General features: G+C 61.9%; 2 protein-coding genes across 2 annotated transcripts; both read right to left on the bottom strand.

The window, feature by feature from the left end:
• Positions 1 to 57: 57 nt before the first annotated feature.
• Positions 58 to 13,733, bottom strand: BLTP2 (bridge-like lipid transfer protein family member 2). Its single transcript, XM_066563414.1, has 39 exons — positions 13,660 to 13,733; positions 12,853 to 12,982; positions 12,536 to 12,582; positions 12,109 to 12,271; positions 11,911 to 12,029; positions 11,506 to 11,566; positions 11,097 to 11,295; positions 10,812 to 10,935; positions 10,330 to 10,454; positions 10,176 to 10,243; positions 9,934 to 10,082; positions 9,577 to 9,695; positions 9,215 to 9,378; positions 8,842 to 9,106; positions 8,527 to 8,732; positions 7,277 to 8,372; positions 6,859 to 7,050; positions 6,578 to 6,780; positions 6,382 to 6,500; positions 6,087 to 6,307; positions 5,786 to 5,976; positions 5,601 to 5,700; positions 5,326 to 5,528; positions 4,730 to 5,024; positions 4,454 to 4,611; positions 4,157 to 4,363; positions 3,951 to 4,050; positions 3,574 to 3,756; positions 3,281 to 3,402; positions 3,048 to 3,203; positions 2,853 to 2,974; positions 2,392 to 2,572; positions 2,229 to 2,315; positions 2,018 to 2,128; positions 1,797 to 1,932; positions 1,456 to 1,580; positions 1,007 to 1,108; positions 792 to 926; positions 58 to 615 (listed from the first exon to the last, which is right to left on the bottom strand). The coding sequence occupies exons 1-39, from the start codon at positions 13,728 to 13,730 to the stop codon at positions 433 to 435; spliced, it is 6,738 nt and encodes a 2,245-aa protein (XP_066419511.1). The 5' UTR covers positions 13,731 to 13,733; the 3' UTR covers positions 58 to 432.
• An 858-nt stretch (positions 13,734 to 14,591) lies between these two features.
• On the bottom strand, positions 14,592 to 16,428 carry SDF2 (stromal cell derived factor 2). Its single transcript, XM_066563452.1, has 3 exons — positions 16,251 to 16,428; positions 15,971 to 16,167; positions 14,592 to 15,407 (listed from the first exon to the last, which is right to left on the bottom strand). Exons 1-3 carry the CDS (start codon positions 16,426 to 16,428, stop codon positions 15,120 to 15,122), a joined length of 663 nt encoding a protein of 220 aa, XP_066419549.1. The 3' UTR covers positions 14,592 to 15,119.
• Between the last annotated feature and the right edge of the window lie 82 nt (positions 16,429 to 16,510).

Consider the following 16,510-nt stretch of genomic DNA (forward strand, 5'->3'; position numbering starts at 1 on the left):
GAGGTGGGGCATGGTGCTGAGCCCACCACTGCAGGGTGAGGAACTGACCCAAGCCTGTTCCAAATTAAAAACTCTTTATTTAAACTCTCTCCCGTTTCCCTTTTTCCCAGCCTGGAGCGATCCTGCTGCTTCACCAGGCCCAGGGGCTGGGCCCAGCACCCGCACAGCAGGGAGGGGGGGAAGCTCCCAGGGGCCCTTGGCACGAGGGTTCTGCACCCCACAAAGCAGCCCCGGAGCACCCTGTGCCCCACATCCCCATGCTGCTCCACCCCTGCCCCACAACAACGGGGCTACCGAGGGCCTGCACGTGGCTGAGCCCTCCTTGGGCACCGCCGAGCAGCACAGCCCCCCCTTCACCTTCGGGGTGCCCCCCCAAGTTGGGGGGGAGCACGGGGCACCCCAAGTCCCTTCCCGGCCTGCCGGGTGCTGCCGTCATTTGCGCCTGCCAAAGATCGACTTCTTGCTGGGGTTCTTCTCGCCCACGCTCAGCCCGATGAGCAGCCGAGCCTTCTCGTCCTCCTCCTGCTGCTGGATGGTCCCATCGGATTTGTTCTCCAGCTTCCCCCGGGCCTCCGCACCTGCCGCCGGCTTCAGGCGCAGCTTCTCCTTGATCACCTGCCCCGGAGTCAGGGGGCTCAGCCACACCCCATGGCCATACCCCGGGTATGAGCCTGAGCTGCTGAGCCAGTGCAGCTGCTTCCCGTGCTGGGGAACGTGCCACCCACCCTAGGGTCACCATCTCCATCCTCTGGCAGCCTCCGGAGCGGGGAGAGGGATGTGGCCCCATGTACCTGTGCCACCAGGGCTTTGCGGCTGTCCCTCTTCACCGCCATGGCAAAGTCCAGCCATGTCCATGTGTTGTTGTGGTACTCCAGGCATGGCAGCACCAGGTTCAGGTCACCCCAGTCCACGCTGTTCTTCTCCCCCTGTGTGACAGAGGTGTCAGGCAGTGTGGGGATAATGGCCCAGACCACCCCAAGCACGCCCTGTCCCACTGGTCCCACACCTTGTAGCTGACACAGAGTGGCACCTGTGGGATCTTGATGTAGATGAAGGAGTTGTTCATGGCTGCACGCTCCTTCATCTTGTCGATGTCATCCACGGGATGCTGGGGACAGAGCAGAAGCCGTGAGCAGAAGGGAAGGAGAAGGGACACAGCCAGGAACCAGCAGGGAATGGACAGCTGGGCACTAGGCCACAGAATTGCCTCATCAGGGAGAGGTGAGAGCTGCTCTGGCATGGTGTTGGAAAAATGAGATACAGGGATCACATCAAGCGTGCAGGCGCCTGGTTGTAAAGGATGCAAATCCTCATGGTGGGAGGGAGCAGGAGAAAGCAGACAAGCGTGGGAGGGAAGTGTGGGAGGACATGGCTACCCAGCCCTGCAGTTAAGGGAAAACAGACTGGCACCACAGCAGGGCTCTCAGATTCCCCCCTCACGGCAGCAGGAGGTACCTCAGGTGCTTTTCGGAACGATCTTCTGACCCCTGATGTCCGGTTCAGTCCCTGAGCAACTCCCTTCCCCGAGCCCAGCGAGTCATCGGCCCCGATCAGCTGCCGTGGCTTCACCACGGGGATCCCTGGGGCAAACAGGGTGCAAGGTGGTGGTGGTGGTGTCCAGCCAGGGGTTAGCCATGACCCCAACCCTCCCACCATCTTCCTGTCCACAGGGGAGACCACAAATCCCTGTTCCTCAACTCATGGCTGGACAGCAGCTGTCCATGAGTATAATCCTGGATATGCAGCCAGAGCTGCTCAAGGACATCCAGAGAGGAGGGTGATCACGAGCCTCTCACCTGTTGTCACCAGCTTGGACTTATCTTCCTCATCCCCCACCTCCTCCTCCTCCACATTACGGCCAGGGAAGAAGAAACCCATCATTCTGTGGAAGAACTGGTGGGTGAGCTGGATGGTGAGAGGCACCACGTTCACCTGTGGGAAAGTGACATGTCAGAGCCAGGCACACACTGTCTGTGCCCCACAGAGACCCTGGCACCTCCCGGCCCGGCCCTGGCACCTCAAAATGCTCCTTGATGGAGATGCCTCCCACGGGAGGCCGGACCTTGCTGAAAATCCTCAGGGCCAGCTGCCGGCCGGACTGGCAGGAGCTCTGGGGACGCAGCACCACCTGCAGGGAAGAGGACGGGTGGCTGGGGTGAGGACAAGCCACTCTGCCCACACCACGTGGGTCCCCAGGATGCAGAGCTGCTCCCCCAGCTGCCACTTGCCTTGTACACAGCGTTGGGCAGCAGGTTGTTCATGGTCACCCAGCCCAGTTCCAGCAGATGCTCGGCCGTGTCATCAGACTTGTTGACCTGTGCAGACAAAGCCATCAGCTCCCAATGTCCCCATCCCCAGCTCAGGGGCTGTGGGCACTGTCCAACTCCACACCTTGCTGTAGAGGAAGCGCTGGAGCTCCAGCTCAGCAATGCCCAGCTGTCCATCCTCCTCTGTCAGGCGCCAGCGCGCCTGGGCAAAGTAGAACTCAGTCCTGCGTGCCACACTCACGTCCTCCGGCTGCTTTCGCAGCTCCATCTTGTTGGCTCGCTGCAGCTGGAAGTCCTTGAAGCACCTGCAGCACAGAGGAGAGAGCTGGGATGTGGGAGGCTTAGAGTAAGGGGGACACAATGCTGGGGAAGGCTGAGATCATAGAATCATAATGGTTTGGGTTGGACACCCCCCACTGTCACAGGTTGCTCCAAGCCCCATCCAGCCTATCCTTGAATACCTCCAGGGATGGGGCAGCCACAGCTTCTCTGGGCAACCTGTGCCAGTGCTTCACTGGGAAGAATTCCTCCCTCATATCCAGTCCAAACTTAGTCTCAGTTTAAAGCCATTCCCCCTTGTCCTACCTGATCAGTATGTTCAGCTCCTCACTCTCCAGCTGCAGGTCAGCTTTTTCCTGGCTCAGCTGCTGCTGCAGCCGGTGGTTCAAGTCGAGCAGGACCTCATTTTTGCTGTCATCCTTCAAGGACTGAAGGACAGACAACCCTCAGCACCCTCTGCCCTGGAGTGGGGATCCCAGGGAGCCAGGGATGTGGGCTCACCTTCATGTTGGAGTACATCTGCTTCTCCAGCTGCCGGATCTGGGCCACATGCTGCCTCACGGCCTCTTGCAGGTGTAGGATACTGCTGCGCTGCTCCTCAGGGTTGCTGGAGATTTCCAGCTGGAAACGCACCCTCTGCTTCTTCTCACTGTGCTCCTGGGCACAGGAATAGGGCAAGGTTAGGCCTGCCTGGGTGCAGTGAGTGGCACGGACACCTAGAGCCCCGTGGGTACCTTGCGTTTGGGCTCCACGTGCAGCAGCAGGTTGTTGACTATGTCGAGGATCATGGCATACTGTGCGGGGTTAGTGGAGATCTCCAGGTCGTGGTGGATCAGGGTGAAGGTGTCCACAGCTCCTGCAGGGACACAAAGGGCAAGTGGGGCCTCAGCAGGGCCAGAAATATCTTGGGGACCCCTCCTGTAGGCAGCCCTCTGACCTCAGCAGGGCCAAAAGAGATCACCCCTGGAGTTAGCCACGGGTCAGCCCAGAGCTCTAACCCCACAGCGCACTGCCTGGCTGCACCCACCCTCCTGCTTCTTCAGCAGATCCTCCTTCTCCTGGTTGGCAGGGGTCTCAGGGGGCTTTATCTGCGTGGCCAGCTCGGGGTCAATGTCGTGGCTGTAGCTGATGTAGTACATGCGGCAGCTGCAGCGAGAGATGATCCTCTGCACCTGCTGGGTCTGCTGGGCTTCCGAGGGCTGATTCCAGTCTGGGGACAGGCAGAAGGACCACAGTCAGAGTGCCATGTCCCAGCACAGTGGGACTGCATAGTGCAGGGCTTGGAGCATCAGGCACCTCCTGGAGCCACACAGGGACAGGACAGGTACTCTCAACTCTACCAGCCTTGGGGTCACACCCGAGTGGGACTGGGGTAGGCACAGCAGCCAGGGCTGTGGGCAGTACCTGTGGTGGTGCTGACCATGCCCCCCACTGCCTGCCCGCTCTCCATCAGCTCCTGCACTGAGTCCAGGCTCCGCTGACGATGCTCCTCAATATTTTTCACCTGGGGAAGCAAGGAGGCACTGCTGGCTGTCCCCACTTTCCTTGGCTTGGCCAGGGCACTGACAGCACTGTCTGTCCCCCACATAGGTCACCCACCACAGGCTCACCTCCAGCCAGAGCTGGCCATGCTCCCCCTCAGAGGGGCTGCTCTCTGTCGTGGCAAAGTACTGCATGCCATCCAGCAAACACGTCCAAGATGTCTTCTGCTTCAGAGTGTCCCCGTACCAGGCAGGGTGGTGCTGGCATTGCAGCAGCTGTGCCTTTGCAGCAGACACGATCACACAGCCCTCTGTCTCTGCACCACGCAGAACCATCTGTGGGGGGAGAGACCCCAGGGGTCTGATGGACCTTTCTGGGGCAGGCACAGCCCCTGTCAGAGCCAGGCTGTGGGGACAGGCAGGTACCTGGCAGTTGACCAGCTCGATGAGGCAGTTGCGGTTGTAGATGTCGTCGGTCTGGCAGGCGGCGATGCCGCAGAGCTGCTCGCTGGCCCCCGACTCCTCTTCTGTGAAAACCACAAACTTGTCCGTCTCCTCAATGAGCTTCTGCAGCATGTAGGCCCCTGGGGAAGGAGAAAGGTCAGTGCAAAGCTGTAGAGGGATGTCATAAATGTACAGAATGAAAACAGGCACAGCTTTGAGCTGTAGGCTTCCCCTTGCTCCTCTCCCTGCTGTGCTCACCCCCTGAGGAAGCTCTCTCAGGCCGGCCGCTGGTGATGGGAGCAGTCACTCTGGCGGGGATGGAGTGAGCAGAGAGGGGGCCACGCTTCAGCTTCTTGGCCTGCAGCTGTGTGTCGATCTTCAGCCCCTTCAGGGCCTCGGTGGACAGGTTCCGCTTGAGCACAGCCGCTTTCTTGTAGCCATCGTAGAGGCCGAAGGCGATGTCCCGGTTCGTGGTGGTCCAGGATGCCCGCAGGTCCACTAAGTGCAGCTGATGCGTGTGGAAACCGTCGTCCCCATCACGCAGGGGCAGCTCCTGGGCACAGAGGGTCAGTGCCTCAGCACAGCAAAGCCACCCCTGGCCTTGCCCAGTGGCCTCATGCACTGGGACTAGGAGCCCTGCCAGCCCTTCAGGCAGAGCATGGGGATTAGAGCCCAGACCATCCCAACAACCACAGCACGGGCACAAATTCAGGTGCTTGGTAGATTGGAGGCCCTGAAGTTCGCTCTCTTCCCCAGCCATATCCCTTCCCCATCACACACAACAACCAACATCCCCTTGTCCTGGAGTTGCCACCAGGCCAGCACAAGCTGCTGTGCCCTGTTTGCAGTGGTACCTCCTCAGCCGTGCGGTTGCTGTGCCGCTGGTAGGTGAGGGAGGACAGGCTCAGCAGGTGGGTTTTCTTCACCAGGGTGTCGAGCTGGTGGTCAGCATTCTCATCACAAGTGGAGGCCATGAGGTGCACAGTGACCTGGCTCAGGTCACTCACCATCTGCGTGATGCTCCACTCCGAAATGAGACGTCTCATCACTGTGCCAGCTGGGGGACAGGGACAAGGGTCAGCCAGGGCCCTGCTGTGCCTGCAATGCTGCTGGCAGGACTCCCACTCACCTTGTGGGATGAGCCGCTGTGTGCCCCGAGTGAAGATGTGTCCCTGGCAGCATTCCACCTGGATCCCCCGCTGCTGGGCAAAGGAGGCCCAGTAATGCACCTGAGAGGGAGCAGAGAGCAGGAGCTGAGAGTCCAGCAGAGGCAGAGCAGGGAGGAAACACCGGATTCCCAGCCCTGGGAATTACCTGCAGCCGGGGGAAGAGTGCAGTATAGGACAACTGCTTGTAGTGTTGTCCCAGCTTCTTCTTGCTGGGTTTCATGTTGTTGAAGAGCTTCCCACGGCAGATGGGCCGTGTCACGCTGGTCCATGTGGCCCAAAAATTCTGCATCCAGCGGAGGGTGCTGCTGTAGAGCAGGATCCGGGGCTGGGAGTACTCTGAGAATATACCCACCATCAGTCAGCACCATGGGGCCAGGACCCAACCCACAACCAGCATGCCCTGCCCTATTCCCCCAAGGGATTCCCAGGACTCCACTGTCAGCCACCTTTACTGGGTTGTGTCAGGTCCATCCGGATGGAGAGGTTGAGGTTCTCGGAGCGGAAGGCACGGTAGGAGTCATACTGCTGCCCCACTGGCACCTCGGGCAGGAACTCGGGGGAGCGCAGCACCACGCCGTGGTGGTCATGGGGATTCCCATGGCACAGCCACTGCAGGTCCAGCGTCATGCACAGGTCAGGCAGGTGCAGGAAGCAGCAGTCATCATATCTGAATGCAAAAAGAGACCCCAGTCACCCCCCAGCACTGGTGAGGGCCTCCCATGCTCATGGCTCCACACTCACTTGGAGGCTGTCCGGACGTTGATATCCAGATTGCCCTTGAAGACAAACTGCCCGGGCTTCCAGTGGAAGGAAAGTTGGCTCCACTCCCAGTGCATGTTCTCTGTAGTGTTGTAGGGGTCCTGCAAGGGCAGGTGTGAGGAGAGGCAGGTGTGAGCTGACCCCACACCATGTTGTTCCCCAGTCCAGCAGCACCCACCTCAGTGGCCAGCTGGTGCAGGTTGGCCTGTTCAATGTCCATGTGCCAGTTTCCATGGAAGAGAAGGCGGCTCTTGTCCCACCAGGGCAATGGAGCACTGGGGTCCTCTGAGGGCTTGGTGAGGAGATCCACACACTGGCCGATCAGGGTCCAGGCCGGGTCCCAGCAGGGCCCCCACACGATGGTGTACTGGGAGATCACAGCTGGGGACACAGAGGTTGGCTCAGCCATTTGCCCTGTCCCTACCCCACCACAGACCCCCCCACTCCTCCAGGTCTTACAGTGAAAGTCATGGTAGAACTTCAAGGGTGGCATGTTCCTCTCCACCGTGGCATCGCCCCAGGGCAGCCCCAGCTTCAGGAGCTGGCGGCGCCGGGAGCAGGCCTGGCCACACTGCTCGGCCCCAAGCAGCCGGCCCGAGAGCTGCCAGTTCCGGATCTCAAACAGGTACCGGGGGTAGTCACGGATCCGCACTGCAGGGGGAGGAAGGGCTGAGGGATGGGGCAGCAAAGAGACAGGCAGCCCCCCACTCTGGGACACAGTACGAGCCATCATCCTGACACATCTCTGCTTCCTTCCCACTCCCTTGGAACCTACAAAAATCATCTACCCTCCCTTGTTACACACCACGTGGTGCCAGCCCAGGCCACACAGCCATCGTGCTGTCCTCCAAGGGCACCCTCCCACAAAGCAACTCACCAAAGAAGCTGCCAACTGTGCCCTTCATCATGCGGCACCACTGGGTGACCATCTCCAGACCCTCTGTGGGGAACGGGCTGACGTCATCCATGTCCCTCATCTGCTCCAACACACGCTCCGTGCCATGGAAGGACTCGTCGGCCATGGCCACCAGCTCCAGGTGGGCCAGGGTCCAGGTGAGGAGGGCTCTCCTCATGGGCGTGTTGGCGTAGAGGCGCCGCGAGCGCTGGATGTAGATCTCGATGTTCTTCTTCTCCAGCGAGGCGTAGAGCTCCTCGATCTTGCGGGCAGGCAGCAGCTCCCCGTGCTGCTTGCGCAGCGCAGCCACCTTGGCGTCCAGCAGCTGCAGGCGCTTGGCACTCTCCTTGCTCTCGTCCTTCATCAGCTCGTAGTTGTCTCGCAACTTGACCTCAAAGACATCATCCAGGAAGACCCAGGAGAAGTGGGTGACTTTGAGCAAGAGGTCAGGGGGCAGGGCCGTGCTGGAGGGGCGCCCGGGCCGGTGCAGGCCCTTCAGCCATTTCTGCACGCCCACGGCAGCGTCCAGTGTGCGGGAGAAGTCGTACTGGTAAGGGAACTCGATGGTCACGCTGGCGAAGGAGAAGGCCCAGCCGCGGTTGCGGAGGGTGCGCAGGGCGGGGAAGGCGTCGCGGTGCCGGACGACCTCTTCCAGCTCCGGCAGCAGCTTCACCTCCACCTCCTTGAAGCTGAAGATGCTGTGTCCATCAAAGCCAGCGGCCAGCTCGGGGCAGTAGCCGTGCAGGGCACCGCCGTGCCAGCTGACCGAGGTCCGTTCCGCAGCCAGGCTGATGTAGTTGGCCTCAGAGACAAAGGCTGTGAGCTTGGCAGAGCTCAGCTCCAGGGACAGCGACAGGAGTCTTTTGGGAGGGGGCCCTTTTGGCTGGAGGGGTGCTGGTGACTCAGTAGGGGTGGCGGGGTGGGACACAGGGCTCTCTGGGGGCAGGGAGGGAAGCGTCCTGTGGCCGAGGGCGCTCCGCAAGGCTTCACGGCACTGCAGGGTGGCCAGGGTGTGATGGTACAGGTGCATGTGGTCAGGTGGGCTCCACAGCACTGCCAGCCCCTCGCCGCACTGCACCTGCACCAGAGAGAGTGAGCAGGGACCACATCACTGCCAGGGCCAGCACAGAACAACCCTGTCCTCCCCCCAGCACCTTTCATGCCAGCCAATCCTCCCCCTGCCCCATCTACCCCAGAACAAGACAAAACAGTGGCCCAACAGCCAAACCAACCTCCAGGGAGCGGATGCTGCTGTGGTAGGTGACAGAGAGCACGGAGACATTGGCCACCGGGTTGGGGATGGCAGGAGCTTTGCAGCACGGCTGCATCTTCTCAGTGATGCTCTTCACCAAGGCCAGCACCATGCCCTGGACGCTGAGTGTGCAGCTCTCAGCACTTCCCAGGACAGTCAGCGTGTCCAGCCGCAGCTCCAGGGCACCTGGAGAGACAGCACGTCAGTGCTGGAGGCACAGCACAACATGCCAGGTTCCTCTGACTGCAGGGTTATTCCAGGACAGCCATCTGGGATCAGCTTGGATGCTACTTACCCACTACGGCTGAGAGTGTGAACAGGTTCACATCCTCCACCTTCAGATCCACCTTCCAGAGCAGCCCCCAGGGTTCACTGGAGGCAGAGGGCGGCTGCTTGGCAAGTTCAGCCCCAGCAGGCTTTGGGCAGAACAGGGGCAGGACCCTGGCCAGGCACTCAGTGCAGGTGTCAGACGACTCCACTTGCAGCCCCCGGATGGTGCAATCCAGGAAGAGTGTATCCGACTGGGCACTGGACATGCCCAGGGGCTGGTTGTAGCTGCCCTGCAGGACAAACAGGACGATCACTCTCAGGCTGCAGGACATCCCTGAGCCGCCCACATGGAGTCTGAGACTGAAAGCCACTCCTTGGTCCCTCAGCTTGCTCCTCACCTGGAGGTTGAAGGAGTCGAGGATGAGGGCCTCTCCCCACACATGCATGTTGGGGGGATGTGGGGCACGCTGGATGTGGGAGTCGTTGCCTACTCGCCAGCACAGGTGGTCCACGGCCAGCACCGCTCGCTGGTGCACGCTCTGTGGCCGCAGGTGCTGGTAGTCTGTGGGCACAGAGGAGGGGGGAACTGCAGGCAAGGCTCACCCAACCATGGGCACCCCAGACACAACCAGGCAGGGATCCACAGCCCCTGGCCACACACACACAGACACATGGGCAGCACCACCCTCTCCATTCCCACCCTGCTGCCTCTCTGGCAGACCCCAAGAAGAGCCCAGCACGTCCCTGATCCAGCCTGTACCTGCAGAGATGGAGTTGAAGCCCAAGGCGAAGGGTGGCGTGTCCCCCAGCTGCACGGACACATTGACGTTGGACAGCGAGGCACACAGGATGATGGGGGCTAGGATTTGGGGATAGCTCCTGCACAGGACAAGCGGGGATGGGCTGTTACTGGGAGCTGTGTGCCACAGAGCCTGGCAGGGAGCAGGCCCAGAGGGATGTCCTCTCTGCAGAGGCTCCCTGATCACCTCCTGACCAGCCTCCCCATCCCACAGGTGGTGCACAGATAAAGTGCTGAGTGCCCAGGCACCATGCCAGAGTGTGGCCAGCAAGAGGAAACAAGCTGTGATACCAGCAGCTGCACTGAGGCCAAGTTTACCTTCCCTTGTGCCCTTGGCTGGGGACAGGCACTGCCTGGCACCTGTATTCCTGTGCCAACAGCCCCAGCCAGTGCGAAAACTCTTGGTGACGGTAGTGGATGATGCAGGTGTTGAGCAGCACAGCAGCCGAGAGGTCAATGGCTGTGACCTAGAGCAGGGAAAGGGCCAGGTGGCAAAAAACTCATGCCAGGAGCCAAACCAGCCACCCCCAGGGAACAGAGTGTGCCCAGTGCTCGCTCACCTGCACACTCGTCTTCAGGGAGTTGAGGCACACGATGCGCTGGCGGCTCTGGGACAAGAGAAGGCCATCTGGGGGGGACAGAGGAGCACAAATGAGGGGTGGAAGAGGGCAGTGATGGCAGCCCTGTCCCATCAGTGCCCTCCTGGCTACTTGCCCTCCAGCTGGAGGTCTACACTCATTTGGTCCAGGTCTGAGGTGGGCGTGAAGTTGCGCAATGGGATTTGCTCCTCTTCACGCTGATATAGAAACTGCAGCAGCTTCAGGCTCCAGGTGAGGTGCCTGGAAGACACAGGGAGTCACTGCCAGGAGGGAACTGCACTGTCATGTCCTCCATCTCCCTGTCTCTCATCAGCAGCTGACCAGCATGCTGGCATGGACAAACACAGCAGCCCAGCTGCAGCACAGCCCAGTGCTCTCATCCCATCGCCTGAGGATCCCGTCAGCTGTCTTACTGGAGAACCAGCTCACGTGCCTTCCTCCCTCCCCAAGAGCCCAGCTCAGTTCTTCCCACTGGAGTGGGCTCTAGAACTTGCTCTCTGCAGTCTAGCAGAGCCAAGGGACAAGAAGGGAACGGCACAGTTGTCCCCAGGTTCATGTCCCCAGCATTACTTTGGATTCAGACAGCCTGCCCCTCACCTCTTCTGGCTGTTCATGGAAAGCACCATGCTGGTGTTCTCCAGCTTCATCTCCACCCTCCTGGGGATGAGCTTCAGTGTGTCCCTGCTCAGCACAGACAGGGATTTCGAGGGCTCCCCTGGGCCTGGAGAAGGACAGAGAGACTCTGGGGAAGGACTTGCCCAAACCCCCACACTCAGAAGGAGGAGAGAGTGATCCCACAGCCAAACCCCTCTGGCTCCAGTGCAACCCCAGGGGCCACCAGCCCCTGCCCCGCCCTAAGCTTGTTCCTGTCCTTGTCCTGACCTGTGCTGGGCTCTTCCCCCACGCTGCTGTGCTGGGCCCCAGCAGTGACGTGGTGCAGGAGGGGGCTGCAGAAGAGCCCCTCGTGCAGCTCTGCCTGCAGCGTGCGGACGCAGAGCCGGATGCCCACCAGCCGCCGCTTGCTGCTGATCTCCAGGGACAGGGAGAGTGCCAGGGCCAGCTCTGCCAGGCACGTGTCATCCTGTGCACAGGGGACACAGCAGGGAGCGCACAGGGAATCACACAGTGCCCTCCCAGTGCCTGCTGCAGGTGGAGAGCTGGGCACAGCAGAGAGCCCAGCACCTGGCAGCACCACCCAGCCTCAGGGACACCTGGGACAGGTCCTCAGCGTGTCCCAGAGAGGCAGAGCCCAGGTTCCAAGCGTGGAATTTCTCGCTCCTCCAGCACTCACCAGCTGGCTGCTCCTGAGGACTTTGCTGTTCACCTTTGTCAGGCTCACCTCGCACGTCAAGCTGGGGAGAGCAGAGAACAGAAGGAGGATGTGGGTCCTGCTGCTGCCAAAACAAGTTCCTGCCCTCTTTCCTGTGGGACAGAGGGACCCCCAGGTCCCTGCTCCAAGTGCTCCCAAAAGCAGAGCATGCCCTAACTCCATGCATGCCACATTATTTAGAGAACACACAACTCAAGCTTCCTGTGACAGGAAAAGGAACCAGGCCAGCCTCAGAGGAAGTTAATGCGTCACACCACAGGTGACATGGGATGCTGCTGAGTGGGACAGAGAGAGGACACGTACAAGGCTGGGCTCAGAGGAGCTTCCCTGCCCTGGAAGCAGACAGGGGTACGAGCACAGCATTACCTCTTCCCATTGCCATTCAGGAGGAGACGTGTCTGGCTGGCCTGGATGTGCCAGAGAGACTCTGAGGTGGCCACGTGCAGAACCATGATGTTGATGGAATCCATGTGGATGGAAAACAGCTGGGGGGAAGGTGCTGCTGTGAGGGATATCCGACAGCAGCGCAGCCCACAGCAGCCTCTCACCGAGCCAGTGCCTCACCTGGCTAAGGAGCCTCAGCAGGGAGGGTTTAAGGGTCAGGTCTGTCTTGCTTTCATTTCCATCAGCTTCTCTGGGAGCCTCTGGGACGGACGGCTGGAGCCCAGGGCCCTTCTGGAGATCCGTGCGGATTCGCACCTCGCCAAAACACAGCTCAAAGTAGCGCCTGGGGAGCAACAGCACAGGCAGCTCTGACAAGAGCTCACACTTGGCTCACCTCGCCCTGGCACCAGGGATTCCCCCTACCCCGGGGACATGCAGGACCAGCACAAGGGTACCCACAAGACACTGTCACCTCCAAGCTCACAGAGCTGACCACAGGGCAATAAGGATGGCAGAAAGGTGTAAAGGCAGCAGGATGGCAAGCAGGGCGAGGGGTGAGGCAGACCCCCAAAGGGAGCAGGCAGGGAGCTGGGGTGGGGGCACGTACGGCAGCTCCCGGCTCAGTTTGCTGGAGATCCAGATGTTGTCGATCTCCTGTAAGGACACACAGCTAGGTCAGAGAAGAAACAAATTTGGCTCTGCCTTGTGATGCTCGTCTCAACACTCTTACTCCACTCCCACTGCCTGGGATCATGCAAGGAGCACCCAAAACCCCAAGTCTGGCTGTAGGAGGAAGGGACTGGCACCAGCCATGGGGGTGCTCAACAGGAGAGTGGCTCCATAGATTTGCTGCCAGCCTTGAAGTGACAGCAACCACCCTCCCTGCCTTGTCTGGCAGCGACCACCCCGTGCCCAGGTACCCACCACAGTCTGCTGCTCCCGTTGGAACTTGAGGCTGATGTTCTGGGCCCAGAAGAAGCCAAAGGAGCCGATCTTCAGCTCTGCATGAAGCTTCTGCCGGCACCAGGTGACAGCCAGGCGACATGCCAGCCATCTGTGGGGACAGGGTGAAGGCCAGGGTCAGCCTCCCCACTGGGGTTGGGGCCTAGGGATGCTCTTCATCCTTTGAGCATCAGCTCCAGCACCCACAGCTGGATAGGAGCTCCAAAGGACTCACGGTGGGGAATAGACCCTGCAGGACCACCCCCAACAATCCCTGACTGCCCCCTCCCAAGACACCTCCACACCCCCCTGGCCCCCATGCTCACCCCTGTGAGCTCCTCTGAACTTCTCCATGCCCCCAAGCCTCTGACACCAAGCTCTACAACCCCCAATCCCCTGCAGGCTCCCCTCCACACCCGTCTTCCAGTCCTGCGAGCCCCCCAAATTCCTGACACCCCCCCCAAGTCCTCTGTGTCCCCTTTGCTCCCTCCCCCAGACCCCCAACACCTCACCCCTAGCCCCGCATGCCCCCCGCACCCCCGACACCACTCCAACCCCCCTTACCACCCCCAAAATATCCCGTGGGCCCCCAAAACACCCGCACCCCCACTGCGCGCCCCTCGGGCCTCCCCTCGACCCTGCGAGCTCCTCCCAGCCCAGCACAGCCCCACCCGCCGCGCTGTCACCCCCCCATTCCGCTGTCACCGCGGTGTCCCCGCCGTGCCCCCCGCCCAGCCCCGTCACAGCGCGGAGCCCCCCTGTCCCCGGAGCCGCCCGGCAGGCCCTGACCGCGCCAGCAGCCCGGCGAGCAGCGCCACGAGCACCACGGCGAGCAGCGCGGCGGGCAGCGGCGGCGGCATGGCGGGCACGGCCCCGGTGCGGCCCCCGGCCCCGGCGAGACCCCCTCCCTCCCGCCCGCCCCTGCCCCGGCCCGGCGCCGCCGCCGCCGCCCGTGGGGCCGCCCGCCCGCGCACCCCGAGTGGCCGCTGGGAGGGGCGGGACGGGGCGGGGCCCAGCGGGGACAGCAGCGGCCGCAGCGCCCCGCCAGGGCCGCACCGGCATCGGGACACAGCGACAGCGGGGTGGGGACACAGGGACAGCGGGGTGGGGACAGGGGGACACCGAGATGGGCATAGAGAGACACCGGGACAGAGGGACAGTGGGACCGCACCGACATCGGGACAGCAGGATGGGGACACAGCGACAGCGGGACACAGGGATGGGGACAGAGGGACAGCGGAGACACCGGGATCGGGACAGGGAGACAGCGGGACACCAGGATGGGGGACAGAGGGACAGCGGGGCCGCACCGGCATCAGGACAGAGGGACACCGGGATGGGGACAGGGGGACAGCATGGACACTGGGATGGGACAAGGATGCACCGCAGCGGCACCGGCATGGAGACAGTGGGGACACCAGGACGGCACCGGGATAGGGGTAACACCGGGGCGGCACCAGCATGGGAACAGCGGGGCGGCACCAGGATGGCAGGAAAGATGACACCCAGATGGCACCAGGGAGAGGAGTGACACCGGGTCTGGCACTGGGATGGAGTGAGGGGAGTGACACAGCAGGACCTGCACTGAAATGGAGTGAGGAGCAGGGAGGAGTGACACACCAGGTCTGGCACTGGGATGGGGCAAGTGCAGATGACACCAGGTCTGGCCTCCAGTGCCAGACATCCCCTGCATCCCCCACACAAACAGCCACACCACAGGGAAGAGTTCAGCACTTTTATGGCCCCAGGTCCTTGCAGGGCACGAGGGGCAGTTTGGGGTACAGCAAGGGGTAGAGCTCCCAGGGACAGCAGTCTTTAAGGGGCAGGTCCTTGGACAGAGCAGGCTGCAAAGGGACAGGGTGGGAGCTTGGGAATTTGTTTTGGGTCAGGTCTGGATGTTGGGCTTGGCTTTGTGCTAATTTGGAATTTTGGACCTGCTTTGTGCAGATCTAGGATGTTGGGCTCTGTTGTGGGTCAGGTCTGGACATTGGGATCTGCTTTGTAGTGGTTTTAGGATGTTGAGAGCTGCTTTGGGTCAGGTCTGGACGCTGGGGCCTGTTTAGTGTCAGATTTGGGACAATGGAATCTGCTCCACATTGAATTCAGGACATCAGGATCTGCTTTGTGCTGGGGCCCTGTGTCAGTGGTGTGTGTCAGTCCTGGGTGGGGACAGGAGCCATCCCCTGGCCTCAGCAGTCCCAAACACAGCAGGGCAGCGCCCAGAAGCTCAGCATCAGTCTGTCTGTCCCTCACAGCTCGGCGTGGTACTGCTCCATTTGGAATGCCTCGCTGGGCTGCATGAAGATGCCCTCCATCACCTTCCAGTAGTTATTCTGGCTGGAGGCGGCCATGCCGTGCACTTCCTTCTGCCCGTGGATGGGCCGCCCATACTGCTCGCCCGTCACCGAGAGGTAGACGTCGGTGGAGGTGTGCTGGAAGCGCACCTCGTCCTCCCGTGCCCAATAGGTGCCACTGCACACCACGGTCCAGTCGTCCAGGTAGTCACCCTCGCCAGCCTCCCCGAATGCACTCACCTCCTGGGGGCGAAGAACAGCTTGTTTGGGGCCGGGATGAAAAAATGGAAGGGTTGAGGTGGGCAGAGAAAGGAGTTGGGCATAGGAGGAAGGAGGGACCTGGTTGTGGCTGACGCTCTGTTGGAACTTTGAGGGTCTGGTTGGTGTTCAGGCACTGGCAGGGCTTTGGGGAGTTGGGAATAAGGTGGGACTGGCAGGGACCCAGCTGGGGCCAGGGAACAAGGCAGTGATGGTAGGGACCCAGCCTAAGGAGAGACCCACTCTGAACTGGAGAACAAGGTGTGACTGGTGGGGACATGGGGGACACATCTGGGGCCAGGAGTTAGGAAATGCTAGCAGACATATGGGGGATCTGTTTGGGAGAACGTAGGAGAATGACTGGGGAACAAGGTGGGGCTGGCAGTAACATGGGGGACGAGGGGACCCCAGGCGGGATGGGCAGGGACAGGAACAACCCAGCAGGGACTCAGGGGACCCGCCAAGAGCCGAGTGACAAGGCGGGCCCCATCACGCCCAGGGAAACACACCGAGCCTGGGGACGCATGCTGGTGATGCCCGGCCGGTACCTGGTTCCCGGAGAGCGGCGAGGTGAAGCGGTGGCTGTGCAGGTTGCGGCCGGTGCCCAGGTGCGTGAGGCGGATGGCCTGCCCGCAGCGCACCGGCGTGCCCCGCTGGCACACGGCGGCCGTGCGGCCCCGCACCCGCCAGTAGCTGTTCCCGTCATCCGCCGCCGACACCCCGGTCACCGACTGCTGCCCGCTGCCTGCGGAGGAGGGAGAACCACCATCACTCACACCCAGCTCAGCCCACCGCGGGGAAGGCGGCGGGGGGAGGCGCGCCCATTACCGGAGCCGTAGCGCACATCGTGCGAGTGCAGCCGCACGTTGTGACGCACGTTGAGCAGCTTCACCACGGAGCCGCAGGTGACGGGCCCGGGGTCGCCGCGCCCCGCCGCGCCCAGCGCCGCCGCCAGCAGCGGGAGCAGCAGCCGCAGCAGCACCGGCGGCCGCCGCGCCGCCTCCATCCCGCAGGAAGCGGAAGCGCGGCCGCTCCGCCCGCCGGGAGGTCGCGGCTGGCCCGCTCCGCCCCCCGCGCTCGCCGCCGCC

The sequence above is a fragment of the Molothrus aeneus genome, chromosome 20 (genome assembly GCF_037042795.1).
Source record: "Molothrus aeneus isolate 106 chromosome 20, BPBGC_Maene_1.0, whole genome shotgun sequence".
Lineage (NCBI taxonomy): Eukaryota > Metazoa > Chordata > Aves > Passeriformes > Icteridae > Molothrus > Molothrus aeneus.